Raw genomic sequence first — 22,994 nt, 5'->3', positions numbered from 1 at the left:
ATATCAAAAAAAAAAAAAAAGACCTGCTGTGATTATTTTAATTCAACAGAGCTGAAGATATGAAAATAGTAATTATTTAATTTAGAAGATAAGACACAAGCCTTGTGCTGGATCATTCAATCTTTGTATAATTTTGTTTTAAAAAAGGTTTTACTGGATATAAATATCTTTTAAATTATTAACATGCTTATGTCTGTGTAAGAATTCAAATATGTACATATCATAATTAAAAGCACAGATATATTGTTCTTATATGAGTGAGGAAAATGTCCATTATGAATAATATCTCCTGGTCTAGGAGTAGTAAACTCTTTAAAAGTAATTAAGAACCTTAAGGGATAGAGACCATATTGTATACTAGAATTGGGATAGGGTTCAAATGAGATACCATTGTGACCAGAATCCTATGATTATATTAATCATGTCCTTAAAAATAGACATTAATACTTAAATATCCTCATGTTACCTATTCCAAAGAAAGATTCAGATCCATAATATCATGTTATATTTATTTTACTTGTGTGGATATGTTGATTAAATATATTTTTGTCCTTTCATATCAATTTTTATGTTTAATTTCATAAAGAACAAAATTAACTAGGGCCAAGTTAACAAGTTTAATTTACTTGTAATACATTTGCTATTGAATACATGATCTGAATAACAAACCACAATTCTGTGTACAGAGTCAATATATAAGTAATAAGAGGGCAAATTATAATAAGCCATGAATTTGTGTTTATTGCTTGTTGGGATTCTGTTTCCATAATTCTCACTGTGAAAGCAGGGTTAGAGTTAGGATTAGGCGACTAGAGTGTTATGGTTAGAATTAGGATAAGGGTTGTTAGGATTAGGGTTAAGATGGTTAGGAAGTTAAGGGGTGAGGTTTAAGATAGGGTTAGAGGTGTAGGATAAATCTCAGGGTTAGGCTCAGGGTTAGGGTTAAGGTGGCCACCATTATTCTTATGGTCCCACTGAATCAATAATATTCCTACTACACAAAGAAGAAATATGAGGGTTAGGGTTAGCTCAGGGTTAATTCAGAGGATTTGTTGTTCTATGTGAAATCAGCTTCAATATTTTCTCTCATCTGCCATTTTCAAAATATTTTGAAAATATTTTCTAGACCTTTGAGCTGATGTGTTGTTCCAGAGGCAGAGGCCTAGGCTGGTGGGCAGCCTGGCTGAGGCTCTCTCTCTCCCTGGAGGTAGGCCTGTTGCTGAGGCCCGGGTCTCTCTCTTCCCCCTCCCACCCCCTGGGGCTGACCTGTTTGCTGCATGGCACTTTAATTAAAAAGGAGGCAATGTATGAATGAGTTATTTTATTGTAGGAAGGATAGAATATGCTGGTTGAGTAAAGGGAAGGAAAGGAGAGGGGAAGAGAGAGAGAAAAGGAGGGAAGGAAAGCAAGAAGAGAACAAAAAGCAGAGTGGAGAGAAAGCAAGAGAGAGAGGAGAAGAGTAAGAGAGGGAGAGTAAGAGAACAAGAGAGCAAGAGAGTGAGAAGAAGAGAACAAGAGAGTGAGGAGGTAAGAGAGGAAGGAAGTAAGAGGACAAGAGAGTGAGGAGGGGGCAAATCACCTCTTTTATTATATGGGGTGTGTCATGCCTAGCGTGTGGTCAGATGACTGTGGGTAAGGTCCAGCTAGAATGCTGGGAGCTTGAGGCATTGTCTGCCTTTCCCAGGTTCTCACTCTTCTCCTTTCTCCCAAAGAACCTCTTTTACACTTTATCTATTGCATGTTTTAATTTCTCAGGATCTGCTGTGAAAGGATAGTTTGGATATCATGGTGACATATTTTCCTGGTTATTATTCATTATGTTCTTATGCTGATATCTAGCATAAGCTGGTATCTAGGTGATTATTGATTTAGGTACCGGTTTCTGGGTTTCTCTTGGTTGGGTGGGAGTTTTGCTCCTGTGTTACTGTTTGATGTATGGATTTGCAGAGTGTTGGCTGAGTTTTGCTTCTTTTACTGACCTGTTTGTTGGTTATGTTCAAGAGAGAATGCTTGCTAATGTTGAAAGCTGGGAGAAGAGGTGGGTGGGAAGAGATGATCTTAGTAATCCACCAGGAGACATAGTCAGGATCAAGGTTAAGCTGCCTCTAGTGTTTAGTACAGTGCTAGTGGCAACTGTAATAACTGCATCTGGGATAACAAATAGTGTGGAAGATCTATGGAAAGCTTACCCTGTGTCCTTTCAGGCATGGCAAGTGGTTGAACAGGGTATTTCTCCCCAAGTGGGGGCTGTGACACAGGGATGAAGGAAGAAAGGACAGGTGGGAGTTGTCTGTGGTATCTATAATTGGCATGCACAGGGGGAGAGGAAACTTTTACTGGTATTCTGTTCCAGTGGTAATGGCAACTAATATTAGGGTCTGCAGTAAAAGATAGTGAGGTGGTTCTTTGAACAAAGTACTTCGTCTACTGGCAGGCAGAGCTTATGATTGATCAGCAGTATCTGTCAATAATAAGTGGCTCAGACACAAACATGAGTTTATGAAGCCCCACCAATTCTGTTTTTGAAAGTTCACAAAGTCCATTTGAGCACATCCTATGACAACTTCCCTTATCAACAACCAGCCAGTCAAAGTACAACAGCAGGGTTAAGCTACATATAGGTAACTCATATACCTTATAGAAAAAAAAAGTTAGCCTACCCATCATGGTTGTCAGATGGTTTTGCCCCCATGTTTGGTTTCTGCAGATTATGCCAGACATACAATTTTTAAAAAAATTAAGTTGCTGTTCTGTATGGAAATTCCCCAATCTTGCTGTAACTTTAATAAATACACAACACCCCTAGACTTGATCTCTCAGTTTGGACCCCATGCAAGGTTGAGTGATGAGAGCCTTTGTTACTGGGCTCATAATAAAGACCTTTGTTTGTTTGCATTGCCATAAGCTCCATGGTGATCTTTGGGGTTCCTGTGATTTCAGCATAATATCTTGGTGCACTGACTGGAACCCCAAGACACTCAGGACTCTTACCCGAAGGGTTGAAAAGACAGCTGTAATGATGTGTCATTGTTGTGCTTTGTGTTGGTGGTTTCTCTGTCAGATTTGGGTCTGTGTGCCTTGGTTTTCAGATTTTTCTAGAGTGTTCTTTTAGAGAGTTGACTAAAGTGAACTGAGAATCCTGCTACAGTGGATGCACTGGAGAGTCATAGACACAAAAGGCTTGGAAGATGTTACAGAGCCTGGTATAGGGGACAGTATTCTGCTGGTCTTAATTTCTGGGAAAGTTAGAGCAGACTTGGAACCCTGCTACATGGCTCACAGCTGCCATCCTGTCTTCATTTTCTCCTCTGTATAAGTGAAGGAATCTGCTGGGTAGCCTTTACTACCCCTTTGTGGCTTGTCTATTATGTGTGTGGCACTTTAGTATTCTGTGACTGAGAAAGGAAATGAGTCTGTTTCCATCCCAGTTGATATAGTTACTAACCCCCATTTTGTTTTTTGTTTTTTTTTTTTTTTAAATATGGAACACTTCATGAATTTGCATGTCATCCTTGCACAGGGGCCATGCTAATCTTCTCTGTATTGTTCCAATTTTAGTATATGTGCTTCCAAAGTGAGCAACCCACATTGGTTTAAATCCTTATCAAGAGGATCTAGACCCACTAAATTGCCCCTGACAGAGAGCTCTTTGAGACAGCATCCAGGGCAAAATCAAGCTCTCCCTATCCTATTTTGCAGTGTGGAAAGGACAAGACCTCATTTTTTCCCATACAAATCAACCCTTTTCCCAGTCCATATGTGACTCTAGTTTTGAACTTGGAGCTGTAAATAGATGGAAGGTTGTTGCTCATTCATTGCAATAAGATTAGCATATCTTCCTTGGAAAAGCAGACTTATTTCAAGGTCTGTGGGGCAATCTGCTTCTCTGTTCACCTTCCAGCTGCTTTAGCCACCTCTTTGGTGTCACTGGCCTGAGAACCCAGGGTTAAAGACAACTTCCCCCAGGGCAGCACAGCCTCTGAACTCCCCATTCCAGTGTATCCTTCCCTGCTCTGAGACAGGGGCCCTCCACATTTTGTCTTGGCTCAGCCACAACTCTTAACTCCCTCATTCAGTTGCAGGGGCTCCTGTAATTGATATGGTTAGATCATTTTTGGTTTTGGGTTTTTACAACTTCCTCATTTATTATTGTCTCTGTCATAATTGTCTTCAGTTCTCAATATTTCAGAGCTACAGTCATCTGAAGGAGCCTCAACTGAGGGTGTGCCCTCATAGAATGGCTGGTTTCTATGTCTGTGAGAGATAGTGTTGATAATTGATGTGGGAAGGATCTTCCACTGAGGGTGGCAATATTCCTAAGCAAGAGGGCCTGTGCTGGAAGAAAGAGCTAGGTAAGCATGAGACAATAAGCATGAGACCAAGAGAGCAAGCCAGGAGACAATGTTTACCATTTTTTGCTTTCATTTTCTAGCTTCAGTTTCTATTCTAAGCTTCCAACATAATGGACTATGATCTGACAGAACCATGCCTACATAACACCCATTTATTACCTGAGATGCTTTTCGTCAGAGGATTCCATCACAGCAGCAGAGTAGCAAGGTAGAACAACAGCAACAACAACAAAATGATAGCAAAAGGTGATGTTGCTGCTGGACAAAATCTATGTTTTTTTTTTTTTTTGAAGGAATGTGGAAAATATCAGTACATGGAGATTAATTGGTTGTTCTCATAGGACCTGGACAATTGGAGTGTTGACAGTAATGCAACCAAAGGAAGTTGAGGTCATATTACTTCAGTGGAAAATAGTCTCTGAAACCTTTAGTGAGAGGTCATTTGTGTGACATTTTGGCCAAAAAAATCTTTCTTACTTGGCTTATGCCCTGACATATTGAGTAGGGCAAACGTATTTGTTCACTTTTCTCATTTTTTCACTTATTCAATTTACATTCCAATTGCTACCTATACCCCATTCCACCTTACACAGTCCCTCATCCCTGAATCCTTTTTATCTCCCCAGGGAGGGTGGGGACCACTGGAGTGTTCCCCAACTGTGGCACATCAAGTCTCTGCAGGGTTAGGCACATCCTTTCATACTGAGGTCAGACAAGGCAACCACATTAGGGTAACAGTTGGATCAGGTAGGCATCAGCTTAAGAGACATCACCTGCTCCAGTTGTTGGGGACCCATGTAAAGACTGAGTAGCACATGTACCACATATACATATATTCATATGGTGGGGGCCTCAGTCCATTCTGTGTATGCTCTTTGGTTGGTGGCTCAGTCTCTGAGAGTCTCCTAGGGTCCAGGTTAGTTGACTCTGATGGTTTTTTTATGGACTTCCTGTTCCCTCAGAAGCTCTCAGTCTTTTCTCCAAGTCTTCCAAAAGACTCCATGAGCCCTGTCCAATATTAGGCTGTGGTCACTGCATCTGTTTCTGTCAGGTGCTGGATAGAGATGCTCAGAGGACAATTATGCTAAGCTAATGTCTACAAGTTTAACAAAGTATCCTCAGTAATGTAAGGTTTTTGCTTGCCCATTGAGTGGAACCGGCCCGCAGTCCCACTCGGGTCTGTGTTCGCTTCAGCTGGAGGTTAGGCAGGACCTGCAAAATGAAATGGTTGAGAAAAAAGAGGCAGATGCCAAGTAGAGTTCTATCAAGGCATCTATTTACTTGGGGGTGTTTTGAGCTTATATAGGCAGGTAAGAACTGAAACCGAAATCTCCAGTAAACATTTCGGGAGGAGTCAGGAAAGAGTCAGGAGGGAGTCACATCTTGACTGCAGATGTCTGCGGATGTCTGCGGATGTCCTCAGGCAGTAGGCATTGACACAGGCTCAGTTGTATCTCAGCATGAACTTCTCGGGCAACTTCTTTCAGAGATAAGCTGATAGTCTTCGGAAAGTCTTTAAGTCTTAATTCCCCAGGTGACCGCCTCGGGCGAAAACCCGCCAAAGTCCAAGGCTGAACTGGGTGTGGGAGGGATGGCCTCATGGGATGGGCCTCAAGTTCGGCAGGGTATAGTTTAGCCATTCCCTAAGTCTCTGCTTCATCTTTGTGCCTGCATTTCTTGCAGACAGGACCAATTGTGGGTGGAAAGGTTTCTAGTTTGGTTGATTACTTAACTCTCCATTAGGGGTTCTGCCTTGCTGCAAGATGTAACCTCTTCAGGGTCCATAATTCAATGGTATAAATCTCTGCTAAGATGCCCTCCTTAGTGCCCTCCCATTCCTGGTCTGTGACACATTGTACAGATGCCCCGACCCTTCTACCCCCACCAGCTGCACACGTCAGTTCATTTTCCTGGCCCTTTAGCCCTCTCTTGTCTCTTACCAAACCCTTTCCTGATGTCCTCACCTTTCCCTTTCTTAGCTGCTCTCCCTTTCAGTTCTCTCTCTTCCATCTGCCTCCTCTGACTTTTATTTTCCCACTTCTGAGTGAGATTCAACCATGCTCATTTGGGCCTTCCTTCTTGTTTAGCTCCTTTGGGTCTATGGAGTATAGTGTGAATATCCTGTACTTTATGGTTATTATTCACTTGTAAGTGAGAATATGCATGCATGTTCTTTGGCTCTGAGTAACCTCACTCCAGAAGATAGTTTCTAGTTATATCTATTTCTCTGCAAAATTCATGATGTCCTCGTTTTTAATAGCTGGATAGTATTACATTTTGTAAATGAAATGCATTTTCTTTATCCATATTTCAGTTGAGGGGCAACTAGATACCTTCCATTTTCTAGCTGTTATAAATAAAATGACTATGAACTTAGTGGAGCAAATACCCTTGTGGGTATATGCCTAAGAAAGTACGCTAATTGTAACACTTCATCCTGCTAAGTCTTAAATTAACGGAAGGAGTAGGCAAAGTGTTTCCTAGTACCAGGAAGGAACTTTAAATAAAACCTGCTGTAACAGTGGTCCAAGCAAGGCAGGGTCCTTCAACTTAGAAGCCAAACTTCACAGGATCATTCATATTGTGCTGAATCTGGAAACTGAAAGATGAAAATATCATGGTCATGGATACTTCTTCTATAGTTTCCATTTAGTACTATTCCAGCCATCTTTTGACAGAGTCAGAGCCCCAGTTAAGGCTCTGTGAGAGTTCATTGAATTGGAGTTTTGAGGATGATGCTTGAGTTACATTTTGAGACCACAAATTGTTGAGATACCTAATGCATTGAGAAATCTGCCATGGAGAGATGCATACAGGGAGAGGAAGTACCAAACTGAGAGATGTATGAGATGTTATGAGAATAGGGCCATCTAAGCCTTTAGAATGTGAAGTCAAATGTGTCTGAGACAAATTTATAGGATTTGATGTTTGCCCTGCTGTATTTCTTGCCTTGATCCAATCTTCTCTATTCTGTGCCATTGTATATTGGAAAGATATAACTTGTTTCTGATTTTACAAGATGTAGCTTTCAAGATATTGCCTTGAGTGTCAGAATAAACTTTAGACATTTAGACAGTGTAGGACCTTCTACATACTATAGATTCACTGTATACTGAATGCATTTTCATCACAGGATGAACATGAATCTGTAGTGACCAGTGTCAGAATGCAGTTGATTGAAACAAAAAGCTTCTAGATAAGATGATGTCTTTGAACACTTTTCTGTCCTGTCTGGTTTTCGTTGTGGAGCTTGTGGAAGCTCTTGTAGGAGGAGCCTTTCTAGATTTATTTTGGGGGAGATGAAAGTGTATATACACTCAACATTTTCTTTCTTGTTTATCCTATAATTTATATATTCATTATCACCCTGATCACTGTTCCCGCTTTAGGTGTCCCTACTCAGGGTTGCCCTCACAGAGTCCCTCCTCCAATCTCTTCTGTTGCTCTTTTGAGTGGGTGTGGCAGGCCCCTACATACTCCCTGGGTGTATAGGTTATATTATATTTTTCAGGATAGCATATCCTCATGACATCAATACTGCCAGAGGCTTCAGAGTCATTGGATTCCAGGGGGAGAAATCTCTGCCTGACTCTTGTGTTTGTTCTGAAAATTTTAAATAAATAGGTGTATTTTGCCCATGTGTCTGAATACAAATACCATGTATGCCTCATCTGTAGTGTTGTCATAAGGCCTCAGAACTCCTGATCTTGAAGTAATGGGTAGTTGTTGGTCCCCATGTAAATGTTAGAAATTGACCACCAATATTTGGAAGATGAGCAAGAGTTTTCCATTGCTGAGCCATCTCCCCTGCCCTATGTTTGCTCATTTTCGACCAACATTTATACTACTAGTATTTTCATCTGTCTATTTGTAACTGTTTAAACATGCATTCCATTTTAGTAAAATTTTATTAATGTTGCAGTTTAAACTGGTGCACTTCATGTTTCTGAAAGACAAATACAGAACTTCAGTGAATGTATAATTCCTGTAGGAACTTCAGTAACGAACTGTGAGTTCATTCTATCATTTTTGTTTCTTTGATTGATATTTGGGAGTGATATTTGGATCTTAATATGTAACTTTTCCTGTCCTAGGACACATTACATAGGCCATGCTGACATCTACCTAAATGACATACACCTGTCTGTAACTCTAGGATTAAAGACATGTGCAAAATTCACCCAGCTTGTCCATCATTTATCTAGCTAGTAATTGTTCATACCCTTTCTCAGATGTGTGCTCAGTACTGTTGATCTGTTTCCCCATACATCTCCCTCTCAATTGGCATATTTCTTGCAAGTTTTTATCTTAATCAAAGGGTTCAGTAGTGACACAGGTAAACCTTATAATTCAATTTCCTTCTAAAATGACATGGTGATTAGATTACAACTTCTTTGTCAGGAAATAAGTGGAGGAAGCACCAAAATTACATGAATATATTGCTGAGAAAGCATATATTTACTTTATAGTGATATCATAGTCATGCTTTGTGTTGTACACATGTATGGAATCTTTCAGGATGCAGTGACTTATGATGATGTGCATGTGAAGTTCACTGGGGAAGAATGGAATTTGCTGGATCCTTCCCAGAAGAGTCTCTACAAAGATGTAATGCTGGAGACCTACTGGAACCTCACTGCTATAGGTAAAACCGTGAATATTCTTTTGCTTTTCAACATAAGGGAAACATATTTCTTGGTTATTGATGATCTTCTGTTATTTCAGTTGAGAACAAGGAAGACTGAACCAAATAAATCAGGTTCAGTGCTATGAAAATTCACTGTAACTTGAATTCTGCCTAATTTCCAATACTATATCATTCATTTTCTTGTACTGTGTTTTAGGCTACAATTGGGAAGACCATCATATTGAAGAACAATATCAAAGTTCTAGACATCATGAAAGGTAATTTTCATGTGCAAGCTGATATAAATATGCCTCTGAGGAAATTTTAATATGTTCTGAAAGCTCTAAAGAAAACCAAGAGTGTGAAATATCAGTCTTTAAGTGTAGCTATGATTATAATAGTCTCACAACACCATGTACTTCAATGTCAGTCATCTGATTTGTGTTTGCAAGGCATTCCCTTTAGAAAGAAAACAAGGAAACAATGCCTTAAGAGATGCCTTTATTTGATTTGTAGCTCTATTAGAGTTGTGTTGGGGAACTGCCAGTTTCTATACTCTCATAATATTTAGATGTTACATATTGAGTAGTGATAAATATATATCTAAGACCTTCTAATAATCAAGTAGTCCCTGGTAAAGTTCTTGTAGTGACAGTGCCAAGTTTATTGAGAGGGTAGTTTATGAGAGTCAAGAATATTGTCATGAAGAAACCTTATTCCATATACCACATGTCTATGAGGAACAAAAAGTCAAACTATGTGAATGCAATGTAGAAACCTTTCATTTGTTTTTCTTCTTTTAATGGGTATATCAAGTGTTACAATGGATAAAAACATGTGAACATATGGATATTGAAAGAAACAATGTACATCTTTACATTATAGAACAAAGAGAAGATATATAGAAGTTTGCCTTTGGTAGACTTTATGAATGTGATGGAAGTTTGCATTTAATTGGTTTTCTGACTTTACTGGTATCATCCCCAAAGTCACACTGCAGAAAATTTCTATAGGTAGTAGAAATTTGGAAATTCATCTGTTTGTTGAATTAGGTTCACAGTGCTAATGTGGTATGATTCACACAACAGGAAAAATTATGAATGCAATCAGTATTTTAGTCCTCTGAGTTGTTTCATACTTCTTCAGATATATGAAATACATCATATAGACATGTCAAATAGAAAAAGGATGTTTTAAATGTGAGCCGTGTAATAAATATTCTTAACATCACAGGTATTTTCAAAGAGGCAAAACAACCCATAGTGAGGGAGAACACCATGAACATATGAAGTGATACAACCTTAAGATCTGAGTCTTCTTTATAATTAGACCAAACTGCAAAATTAATTCATATTGGTAAAACAATTGATCAGCATAGTGAGTGTGGTAAAGTTTTCAAATGTGCCAATTTATTGTTGCAGGCATGTAAGAAGTCATAATGGAGAGAAACCCTATGAAATTAATCAATGTGCTAAAGCCTTTGCAAGACCCAGTCATCTCCAATATCATAGAGTACATATTGGAGAGAAACCTTATGAATGTAATCAATGTGGTAAATCATTTTCACGTCAGAGTAGTCTCCAAAACCATAAAAGAACACATGCTGGGGAGAAACCTTATGAATGCAATCAATGTGGTAAAGCCTATTCACAAAAACAAAGGAGATATCTCTAAAAACATAAAAGAATAATGTAATCAATGTGGTAAAAGCCTTTTTAAAAAGTTATCTCAAAAACAAAAGAAACCATATTGGAGAGAAATTATGAATGTAATCAATGTGCTGAAGCCTTTGCATGTCCCAATAGTCTTGAAAAAATAAAAGCTCCCATACTGGAAAGACCTCATTGTGCAATCAATGAGGTAAGGACTTTTCACAACTCTGTAGCCTCCAGTATTGTAAAAGAACACATATAGGAGAGAAACATTATGAATGTAATCACTTTTGTAAAGCATTTGTAAGTCACATTTATCTTCGGCAACGTAAAAATCACATACAAGAGATAAAATGCATGAATGTTATCAATGTGGTAAAGCCTTTGCATGTCATAGTTCTTTACACATACACAAAATAAATTACAGTAGAGAGAACCCTCATTAATGTAATCACTGTGGTAAAACCTTGGCAATATACTGTCATCTGCAGCTGCATAATAGAACACATTCAAGAGAGTAACTCTTTCAAAGTAACCAGAGTCCTTGCATGTCACAGTCATCACCCTGCCACATGCCAGGGTTTCTTGTGGGAAGCCCTAGTTCCACGGGATGAGAGTTCGGGCCAGGGGGGCAAGGGAATTTGGTACATGAGAGACAGATACGACACAGAAGTGTGTTATCTGAATGTATTTCTTAAAAATGTCATGGGGCTTTTACAATCATTGCAAAAGAGAAATGAGAAATCTGGCAGCTCAATAGTTGAGGTACATTTGAGGCCACCTGAAACACACTGGGTCTAAAACAGGAGCCATCTCCTCTGGACTGATGCAGCACCCCCGGGGCTCTGAGCATGCTTGGGATTCATGGGCCCTGCTGGTGTCACAGGGGCTGGGGGGCTACGGGTGTGCCAGCCAGGACAGAGGCTCAAATCTCAAACCTAGAATGCTCAATGCAGACTGCTGCACACTGTCTCACACACACACTCTGCTCAAGGTCCCGCCCATCCTAGATAAAACACCCACTATGCTAATCTTTTGGGCAAGTAGAGACATGTCTCTTGCTAATTCCTATGAGTGGTTCAGCTGCAGTACTTGACTGAGAATGAGGATTCTACTAGACCTTGCTCTGGGATAAGTCTCCCATTCTGTAAGCTTCAATGCCCTACCCACAATGCTGGAGGCAATTAGTCTGGATGGGTAACATTCTTTAAGAAATTCCAGGCTAAGGTTTGGCTAAGATGTTGGAACATTGGTAAAGGTCAGAGAGCAATGTCCAATTTTGTCTATCTGTTAATAAATCATATCTTGGTGGGCACCTAGCACGCGAGTTCGCAAGGACATATTTGGGCTACCTCTGAGTTAGGGGTGCCAGGAGACAATGCAGGGGCAGGAGACTGGCTTTCTTGAAGCTCTCACCTCAAATAAGTGTGTGTGTGGCATCACTCAATACATACAAGAACACATAGTGTAAAGAAATTGCATGAATGTAATGAATGAGGTAAAGCCTTTCCAGGACACAGTAATCTCTGAATACACAAAAGAAAACAAGCAGGAGAGAAATCTTATGAATGTAATCAGTGTGATAAAGCCTTTGTATACCCAAGTCATCTCCAAATACATTAATGAACACATAGTGGAGAGAAGCTTTATGATTGTAAAAAGTGTGGTAAAGCCTTTGCATGTCACTGTACTCTCCATATACTTAAAGGAATACATACTTTAGAGAAACCTTTATGAATGTAATGAATGTGGAAAAGCCTATGCATATTACTATAGTCTCCAAAGACATAAAAGAACACAAACTGGACAGAAATTTTGTGAATGTAGTCAAATTGGAAAATTCTTTCTATGTCACAGTAGCCTTTGGATACATAAAAACACATACTAGAGAGAAACCTTATCAATATAATCAATGTGGTAATGCCTTTGCATATCCTAATCATATTTAAATGCACAAAAGAATTCATATTAGAAATAAACGGTGGTGATTTGAATATGCTTGGCTCTAATAAATGGCACTATTAAGAGCTATGGTCTTGTGGGAATAGATGTTAACTTTTTTGAAGGAAGTAAATTACTATGGTGGTGGTCTTTGGAGCACCACCCAGTACAAAACAGGTGCTCCTACTACTTGAAGATGTAGAAGTCTCAGGTTCTTCTCCAGCATTATGCCTCCCTGCATGCTACCATTCTTCCTGTTATGATGGTACTGGACTAAATATTTGATACTGTAAGCCAAACCCAATTAAATATTTGCCTTTAAAACAATTGCCTTGGTCACAGTGTCTCTTCTTAGCAATGGAAATTCTATCTAAGGCAAAAGTTGGTGCCCCAGACTTAAGTATTGCTATGATACTCTTGACGATGTTTTTGTTTGGAGCAATGTGAATTTTTAGACTTTGGATCTGTACATGCATTAATTGGAAATTAATTTGACATCCTAAGAGGAATATGGAACACATAGTGCTTTGAACTCTGTATTTGGATTTTATGATGTTTTGCTGAAGAATGTTGTTGGGTTTTTGCTCTTGTCTGAAGAGTGCCCTTTATGCAAAGCTAAAGGGGTTTATATTAATTTCATTGACAAAAGAAGTCTCAGAAAAGCCCAGCATAGTCTTTGGCTTGTGTTTACTCTCATAATTATTGTTTTGATTAAGCATAACAATAATTTCTTTTCTTAGAAAGTAAAGACCTAAAATATAAGGTTCAAAGAGAAAAGGCTCAGCAGGAAATTGAATGAAGCTAAATCTGGTGATCAAGGATATTGAATTGTATTAAAGGAATGGTGATGTTAGAGTAAGATTCCATCCAGCTAAACTTATGGATTTGCATGTTTGCAAAGGAGAACTGTATCATGTTAGGCATTATTATTACCTGGTTATTACTTTCTTGTGGACATAAGAAGATACATGTGTGTGTCAAAATGACAAGTGATAGATTGTGATTACTATTCTGGGTTTTCAACTTATGATCTAAAAGGAAATACGTAGGTACAGGCTTCATGGGTGCATGCCTTAAATCCCAAAAGATGAGAGCAGATTTCTGGTTCAAGTCATCTGGGTACAGAACAAGTTTTAGGTAAAGAAAAGCTTAGGTACAGACAAAGGGTAACACACCTTTTTTTTCCCCACTTTTCAGGAGAAAGAGCCATGCATATCTGAGTTCAAAGTTAATATACTGAGCAACTTCCAGGACAGCCAAGCTTAGGCCATGAATTCTTTGGAAAATAGAAAGCTGGTGATAATATAATAGGAGGGGCTATGTTCCAGCCCCAGCAAGCAGCAGAATTCAGCAACTTTGTCCATGTGACTCTGACTTTAGAGGCAAAAATAGAAGGGACTACTAAGACAATTGATACTGGTTAGCTGTAGTTTTAAAATTAGTGGTGATGAAAAAGAAACCAGCATCACTGAGGTGAAATCTTCAGGTAAATGATTTCTGAGCAGAAAAAGAGGCTGTGTTCCAGAGATAACCAAGCTTGTACCTTATGGGGCACCTGGACTTGGTCATGTGTGAGAATCACCCATGTGGTTTTGGTTTCGAAGGCATGAATGTGTCATGTAAAGTAGCAAATACATGGCACAATGAAGTGAGTGTATGAGAGGAAAGCAATAAAACCTTGTTGCACCAGAAAAACAGCATATTGAAGCTGTCAGTCCCATGGGATGAGCAGAAAGAACAGCAGGATCAGTAGAGTGAAGTCAAGCAGAACCTAGAGTGCTACAGAGGGAAGAGCTGAAGAAGTGACCCAATCTCTTTTGAGGAGCGCAGAAGATCATCTGTGGATCTCAGATACTTGAACAAGAAGCTGTAATATTGAAGATACATTAGAGACTCCAAGATTTTGAGATGCCAGAGCTATGGGATAGCTGCTCAGGAAAACAGCTTTCAGGGAATAAAACCAGCCAAAGTAAAAGAATTGTGCTACACTGAACAAAGCAGAAAGGAGTTGGAGATATGAAAAGTTTGACATCAGACATGGATATGTAGAATTTGGAGATTTCCCAGTTGACTTTTGGTGTTCTTTTTGTCCAGTATTACCTCATAATGACATTTAGTAATGGTGAACTATATCATGTGAATTTAGAGGTATATGATGTGCTATTTGTTTTTGAAAATATAGGGGATTACAGACACATGATTTGATGAATCCCAGAAGATGAACTTTAGACTTTAACATTTTTGACACTTCTATAGATGATGAGGACTGCTTAAGTTGGAGCTCATGTATTTTGTATTATGCTATGTTGAAGAGTGGTCCCTATATATGCATGTTTTTGAACAATCATATGGGGACAAGCAAGTGGAATGTGCTAGTTTAAATATGCTTGGACCAAGGAGTAGCACTATGAGGAGGTGTGGCCTTGTTGGAGGAAATGTATCACTTTGGGCTTTGAAGTTCCACCCAGTGCTGAACAGACCTTTCCATTTCCTCCCTGAAAAAAAAAACACAACAGTCTTTTCCTGGTTATCTGTGGATCAAGATGCAGAACACTCAGCTCCTTCAGCATTATGTTTACCATGCTCCCTGCTATAATGAGAATGGACTAAACCTCTGAATCTGTAAGCCAGCCCCAATTAAATGTTTGCTTTTATAAGATTTGTCTTGATCATGAAATCTATTCCTAGCCTGAATGGCAATGCTAAGTCAGAAACCCTGTGAATGTATTTAATATGGTCAAGCCTTTGCACAATTCTGTATTCTTCTTCATCATAAAAGAATGTGTACTATGGAGAAAACTTGTGAATGTATTTAGTATGGTGAAACTTTGGGACACGTCTATAGTCTTCATCATTGTGAAACTTCATATTGGAGAGAAATTTTATGAATGCCAGCAATGTGGCAAAACCTTTATGTTAAGGGGTGACTGAGGTCCAACACAACTCAAACACAGGACAATGCAAGTGATAAGAATTTATTGTAATAAAGTCAATACTGACCAATTGGGGCCACAAAAATATACTCAGAAACTTAGCTGCAACACCCCACTCCCATCCTGAACCAAAAAATTATATAGCTTCCAAGTGTGAAAACCACAAAGTCCTGTGCCACATAATATCTACAGTTTTTTCCCAGTCACAATTTTTTCTGTTCTTTTTCTTTCCTTTTTTAACTAGATATTTTCTTTATTTGCATGTCATGTGATACCTCCTTTCCCCATTTCTCCTCTGAAGAAAATAAAAAATAAAATAAACAAAAACAAAAATAAAAATAAAAAAGTCTGTTCCCTCCCCCCTCCCCCTGCTCACCAACCCACCCTCTCCTGCTTCCTGGCCCTGGCATTCTACTACACTGGGGCATAGAACCTTCATAGGGCCAAGGGCCTCTTCTCCCATTGATGACTGAGTAGGGCATCTTCTGCTACATATGGTGCTGGAGCCATGAGTCCCACCATGTATACTCTTTGGTTGGTGGTTTAGTCCCTGGGAGCTCTGAGGGTTCTAGTTTGTTCATAATGCTATTCGTCCTAAGGGGCTGCAAACCCTCCAGCTCCTTGGGTCCTTTCTCTAACTCCTACATTGGGGACCCTGGACTCAGTCCAATGGATGGCTGTGAGCCTCTACTTCTGTACTGTCAGAACCTCTTAGCTATATCAGGCTCCTGTCAGCTAACACTTGCTGGCATCCACAATAGTGTCTGGGTTTGATGATTGAATATGGAAAGGATTCCCATGTAACGCAGTCTCTGGATTGTCCTTCCTTCAGTTGCTGCTCCATAGTTTGTCTCTGCAACTCCTTCCATGGGTATTTCCCCCTTTTAAGAAGGAACAAAGTATCTTCCCTCTCCTGTTGTTAATATATGTCAAATGATACAGAATGTAGGTTTTATGGTCTGGCCTATCATAGTCATTTGTCCTTTTGTGGTTAGGAATAGGCATTATATTTTGAAGAATAAAACAGGAGTAATAGAAATGATGGTTAGGAAAAGTCATTATATTTTGGGGAACAAAACACAAATAATGAAAGCTGGCCAGATGTTAAGTATGCAGGTCCCCTTTGACCTGGGACTTAAACTTACTTTCAACATATGATTAAGTGGAGGTTGTTAACAAAAAGAACCAGTTTCTTTTGCTTGTTCCCAACATGGCATAGTCATCTTTGAATATATAACAGAACACATATTGAAGAAAAATCTTACAAATGTAATCAAGGTGATAAAACCTTTTCACAACACAGTTATCTATGAATACATAAAAGAATGCATTCTGGAGAAAAACGCTATGAATAAGCAATGTGTTCAAGCCTTTCCAAGTAGCAGTAGTCTTAGAAACTATGAGATAAAGTCATAATGCAGAGAAACCCCATAAACCTAGTCAGTGCATTAAAGTTTTGTACTTGCTGGTATATTTATACAAGAGTAAACTCTTTAGCATGTATTCAAACTGTTTAAACATTTGCATATCACAGTGGTCTTTTTTTTTTTTACCAAAAATGTACTTGATTTTATGAGTCGGGTGTTTCATCTGCATGTCTATCTGTACACTACAGGCTTGGTTTAGGGAACTTTGTGACCATTTGACTCCTGGATGGGTAGAGGTTGCTGGGGAAGAAATGGTGTCCTCCAAAGTTGGTGATTGGGAGGGACTGTGGGAACCCAGGGCTAGTGAGTTGAGTCTTGATGAGATTTGCTACATGTGTTTCTTGTTCCTTGAAGTTTGTCATGTTTTTTTTCTCTTTTATGTATCTGCAATCTGTATGTTGGATACATGTTTTACAGAGGTCAGAACCGTGTCACTCAGCAGTCTGGGCCAGGGACTAGGCTGACTGCTCCAGGCTGACTACAGCCAGCCAACCATAGCCTGCGGGGCCTGTGCTGAACGCTAGCTCTACTGAGCAGTGGCTACACAGGGATCCACTGCTGAGGACACTCTTCCTTCCCTGCCTTGCAGCCTCTCCCCTACCCATGAGCCCTTAGGAGTGTAAGCATGAGGGGTCCTGCTGGCCTTTTCTGTACACCCCACAGGGTTGAGCAGGGTTATAGAAGGAGAGTGAGCACTGAGTAGACAGCATTCTGGAAAACCCAGCCAGCTGGTCCCAAGAGGCCTAGAGATGAAAAGGCCTCCATGAGCCACCCTCTTGTCTCCTTGGTTATTTATAGTCTCCATTGTGTTATGGTTGACCAAGCCAGCTCAGTCAGTCAACAGGTTCTCCAGGCCAGAAGTGAGGATTAAAAAGAAAATAAAGACCATTAGACAACATTGTAGTATGACCCCAGCCAGTTCTGAGGCTGAGGCAGAGGCCCACAATCGTCTTTGAGTAACTTCTTTAAGGTGTAATCTGTGACCATATCAAATTTGGTAAGATCTTAGCCAAACTTACATTGAGTTACTCAAGATTATCTTTTTAAAAAATGTGACAAGTGTCAACAATAAATTCAGACTTTATAATGTCCCTCTTTTGCACACTCATGTGGACAAAAGCCATATGAAGTCAACAGTAAGGGAACCTTTTTAGTTTTTACAAATCTCAGTTACATGAAATAACTCTTGCAGGTGTGAGACTTTATATTAGTTGTATATTAGTGCCTTTTTGGTTGTTAGGATAAAATACAATGTCTAAGGCAAATTATGAAAAAGTTTAATTTGGTTTATGGTTCCAGAGGGATATAGTTACCTTGAAAGTGGAAACACAGCAAGTATCTTGCAAGTGGGAATTGGCCTGAAGCAGAGATGAGCTTTCTCATTGCTTATTCAATGCAAAGTGTTCATGCCTGAACCATATATATGTACAACCAACAGAAATGCACTCAGCATGTTTTATTCATGTATTTGTACATACTTTCTCAAGCATACTTAAAATGAATGACTTGAAAGGGAATAATGTAATACACAGCTAGAGAGGCAGCATACTAGTCAAGAGCACTGAGGTTTGTTAGAAGTTTCATTCCTGAAAACCTGCAATGCCAATCCCAAGGGATCTGTTTTCTCCTTCAGGTCTTGCAGTTACTATACACAGATATATGTAGGCAACACACCCATGCACATAAAATAAAAATGAAGGTAAAAAGGAATTCTCTATAGTGCTGACTTAGCCCTGAGACAGAGAGCAGTCAGGGCTGGGTAAAATGAACTCCTTCTGGTATGGATTTAGGCACAGCTGTGGCCTTCTGTTGTTGGTTGCCCTGGTGCTTTTTATATTTTAATGCTAATTCAACTTCCCCAAGAGGGCTGCCTGGGATAAGGAGTGTACTTAGGTGACTTCATGTGAACCTTCTCCCCATTTTAACTTGTAAAATAAATGCCAGAGTTGGTGATTGGGCAATGGAAGAGAGGTGGAGTTAAAAAGTTTCAGGGGAGAGAAGGAAAGAGAGTGAGAGGAAGGATAAGGGGAGGGGGAGAGAGAGAGAGGAAGAATGAGAGGAGGAGGTAGAAGGAAAATGGAGCAGAAGCACATGACCTGGAGAGACAGAAAGTTATAAGGGATCTCGTAACTGGGGAATATAGTAGTGTAGTGCTAGATTTGCGCAATCTAGGTGTGCAGATTGTATTCATGTTAATTGAGTTGTGTTTTTCTTGCATGGGCTTATTTGGGTTGGAGATTTACCCCAACAAATTTGTGCCCATCATATTGATTAGAACTCAACTAACCTGAGATAAAAATTCACTGCCCTCCCAACTCCCAAATATGGCTTGGGCAGCAGTGTATGGATTGAAAGCTGACTAGTATTGATTGGACTACAGAGAACTGCAGAGGGGCTCCCTCCCCAAACCTCCATGCACAGAGCTATGACCCAGGCCAGTACCCCAGCCTGGAGCTGGACTTGGGCATCGCCATGTTAGAATTTCAGGGGAGCACAGGAGAACCTTGGAGCATAACTGCCTGGGAGGTAATTTTCTGACAGACAGTGAACTGATCTGGGCATATATGACCAAGAGAGCCTTTCTGTGTTTGCTTCCCAGTATCCCACTTCCCCCACATCTACCAGGAAACAGTCAGATTGGATCTCCTGACAGCTTACTTGTGCTGCAGGCTGCATAAGATTAGCACACAATCTCACAATTCCAGCTACAACCCAAACAGGAGCACAGAAGCCATGGATCTTTCTATGCTCAGCCCCTCCCTGTGAATAAAAGAATAGGAGATGAATACAGTGTTCAGAATTGAAGAGCAGAGGGAGACAAAGGTACAAAGGGCTGCAGATCAGGTAGTACATTGATAACAAATTTTTGATACTTATAGATGAGAAACACAATAAATAACTTTTGGGCTTTATGGGCTTTATGATATTTTGAATGGTTTGACAAGGGATGGATTTAAAGGAAATAAACGCCTTATCATTTACCCATATTGCAATATTTATGCTTTTGATTTACTATGAATTCTCAAAAGATGGGGCCCTAGATAAAAATAGCTTGCCTTAGAAAATAAGATTACAAGTAATACTAGAACTAAATATTCAGGATTTTATAGGTCAAAATAAACAACAAAATGAGGAGAGTAAAGGCTGGAGACAGGAGCTGGAAGAAATCCTAGAAAAAAGAATTTGACAATTCATATCTCAGACTGAACAGTAAGGAGACAGAGATAAAATTTGGAAGCAAATTTGGATAATTTACTAAAGCTAGCAAATCAAAATTAGGCAGATGCTGCAATATCAGAGATACAATATGAAGAGAAGCTAAGATTATGGAAGCAGGGCTTACTTAGAACAGAAGATACAGGAAATTATAGAACAGCATGAACAACAGAAAGAGAAATTAAGACTTGGCAATGTGGCCTAGAGGAAATACTAGAATTGAAGATACAGAAAATTATAGATCAGAATAAGAGACAGGATGAAAATGAAGGTGGGAGACAGGAGCTGGAAAAGATGCTAGAACAAAAGATCCAATAGGTCACAGATCAAACTGAGCAGCAAAAAGAAAATAATGAGCATTGGAAGCAAGACTTGGAGAATTTTAAAAGGTTTTTTAAAATTAATCAATCAAAATAAAATGGACATCAGATTATCAGAATTTCTATAGAAAGAAAAAAATCAAAATCTGGAGGCAGAAACTTGAACAGAGAATACAGTAACTCAAGGAACAGGAGGAGTGACAAAAGGAGAGTAATGAAGCATAGACAAAGACCATGACACCCTGTAGAACACTCCTTTTAGTCTGTCAAACTGATTAGACAGTGAGTCTTGAGTGACATACATACCCCACCCCAGTGTTATCATGTGCTGAAGGGACACAGCATAGTGGTTCCTGCCTCAGGCTTCCGGTCCAGGGCCAGACTTTGTTCAGATTTTTGGAGATTTGCATTCTAGTAGCATTTGGATCTGTCATTCAATACCCTACCTATCTCTGAAAGGACCTATCACTCCAGCTTCTTATGCTCAGCAGCCTGTGCCTCCCTCTGTGGGCAGGTGACTCTGGGCTCACCATGTGGCTACTTCTAGGCTTGCCTGAGCTGCCTTCACAGCACTCAGCTGACACTTCCATTGTTTCTCCTGGAATCAAGGTTGATAACTTGCATAGCCTATTATTCAACTTGCGGTGAAGTTATTAATATGTCCCACAAGTGGAAAATTCCCAGAATGTTAACAACTAAAGAAAGATTTTAAGAAACAAGATTTTTGTTTTGTAGTTTCATTCTGGGTTCATATAAATGGTGACTACTTTTCACTTGATAGGTATGAGACAACCCTGGGGAAAAAAGCAGGAAACAAATTATAAACACTATGGTGCACTATTGTTAGTCAGCACACCTTCCTCAGTTGGAAGGTGAAAAAAATACCTGTATTAGTAAAGATTTTCTTCATAAGCATGCCTGAGAGAATGAATTTCTCTATGGATGTAGAAAGTATACTTATTAAAATGTCTCACAAGCTGTGGTCCAACTAGTCCAATAATGGCTATCAATGAAATGTTCAAGAAGTCAGTAGTGCTTCTGTCCATGTAGCTGAGTATCTAAGATGGTCTTTCACATGTTCTAGAATTCCAAAGAAGTGGGATCTATAGTCAGTAAAAAATGAACTTGCTAGACAAGGATAGGACAAGCAGACAAAGAGAAAGTGGGGGGGTTTCCCAGTGAAGAAAATGGTAATCAAGAAATCCCCCAAAGTACCCAACACTTTTGGTTTTAGTTAATGCCAGAGGTACTTCATTTGACTTCCAAGAATAGCCATCACAAAAGCCAAAACAGAAGAGCTGTGAAAGATTTTTCCTGTGGCAGGCAAGGAGAACGTGGACGTCATTTCAAAAGCAGTGATTTCTTTCAAGAGTGTCTTTATGTTCACTTATAAGTTAGTCTACTCTTAAATATCCTAAGGTAAACCCTCTTCTAACTGTTCTCACTGTGTAAAACCAGAGACAATTAGTGGCACTCTTAGCTCAAAATCATGCAGAAACACATGCAAATCATAAAAAAAGATAAGGCAGAAATGCCTCTGGAATGGTCATTGATGGATGAAATGCATGAGGACCTGCAGTGGGCTTCCTGGAGATGGCCCACAATTTTGTCCTGAAGTGATAGTTGAATCCTAAAAGGGATTGCCTCAGGAACTTCATCCCAGGATTGCTTCTGGATATTGAAATGCCTTCATATGTTTGTCATTGCTGTATTCCTCATTTTTCTGACATGGTGTTTTGGAGCATAGAAATACCCTTTTATCTATAGTCTGTTATGATTTATTCCTGGGTATTAACACACATTATTGGGCAAAGTTCTTGCAGATCAACATTAGGATGAAGTTTCATTAATTAATGATGGTTTAGATGAATTAATGATTTTACAGAATTACTGATTTGATTCAAATAATTTTAGGAACTTAGAGAAGTTAGTAGATATTTTAGAGAGATGGTTTAAGCTGTTTTGCCAGAAAGACATAATTAAGTTATAATCAAGAATAGAATGCATGCACTCCTCATAGAATTATAAGTAAAGGCTGTATTATAAGGAGTAAATGAGCTTACATCCACTACAAGCACATAAATTGCACTAGGAAGAAAATAGAAATTAATAATTTGTTCCAAGAAAAGCATTCATTCTATGTTAGGTGCAAAGATGAACCCACAGGTGTGCACCATGTAAGTATGGCCATGAACTAGAAGTGGTAATCACATTTAAAACTATCGCTTTGACCTTATCATGATCAAATGGAATAAAAGAAAAAGCAAACTATTGTGATGAAATCATGATGAACATGTGAAAGAAAAGATAAAACTATTACTTAGAACTTAAATCAATGAATAGATTAAAAGACAAATAAAACACACACACACACACACACACATATATATATATATATAATAAAGTGATCAAAATCATCCACTCCAACTTAAGGGACTGGGACAATGATTTGTAATTGTTTCCTGCTGAATTCAGGTAAAGTTCATTTTGGGGGCAAAGAAAATTAGAAAAATGATTAGTCTAAAC

General features: G+C 39.2%; 1 protein-coding gene and 1 non-coding gene across 2 annotated transcripts in view; one reads left to right on the top strand and one right to left on the bottom strand.

Moving 5' to 3' along the window:
• Positions 1 to 14,679, top strand: part of LOC116083893 (zinc finger protein 120-like) — a 31,237-nt gene extending 16,558 nt beyond the window's left edge. The window contains exons 2-5 of the mRNA XM_031360670.1: positions 8,871 to 8,997; positions 9,197 to 9,257; positions 10,401 to 10,643; positions 14,667 to 14,679. Of these exons, the coding sequence (XP_031216530.1) occupies positions 8,871 to 8,997; positions 9,197 to 9,257; positions 10,401 to 10,643; positions 14,667 to 14,679 (444 nt within the window). The remainder of the gene's footprint in view (positions 1 to 8,870; positions 8,998 to 9,196; positions 9,258 to 10,400; positions 10,644 to 14,666) is intronic.
• LOC116084061 lies at positions 3,476 to 3,582 on the bottom strand. Its single transcript, XR_004116023.1, has one exon. It is a non-coding gene; the product is annotated as a U6 spliceosomal RNA (small nuclear RNA).
• Positions 14,680 to 22,994: the final 8,315 nt, after the last annotated feature.

This window comes from Mastomys coucha, unplaced genomic scaffold (genome assembly GCF_008632895.1).
Source record: "Mastomys coucha isolate ucsf_1 unplaced genomic scaffold, UCSF_Mcou_1 pScaffold8, whole genome shotgun sequence".
In the NCBI taxonomy this organism is placed as follows: domain Eukaryota; kingdom Metazoa; phylum Chordata; class Mammalia; order Rodentia; family Muridae; genus Mastomys; species Mastomys coucha.
Note: the sequence above shows the minus strand (reverse complement) of the source record. Positions and strands in the feature narration are given on the sequence as shown.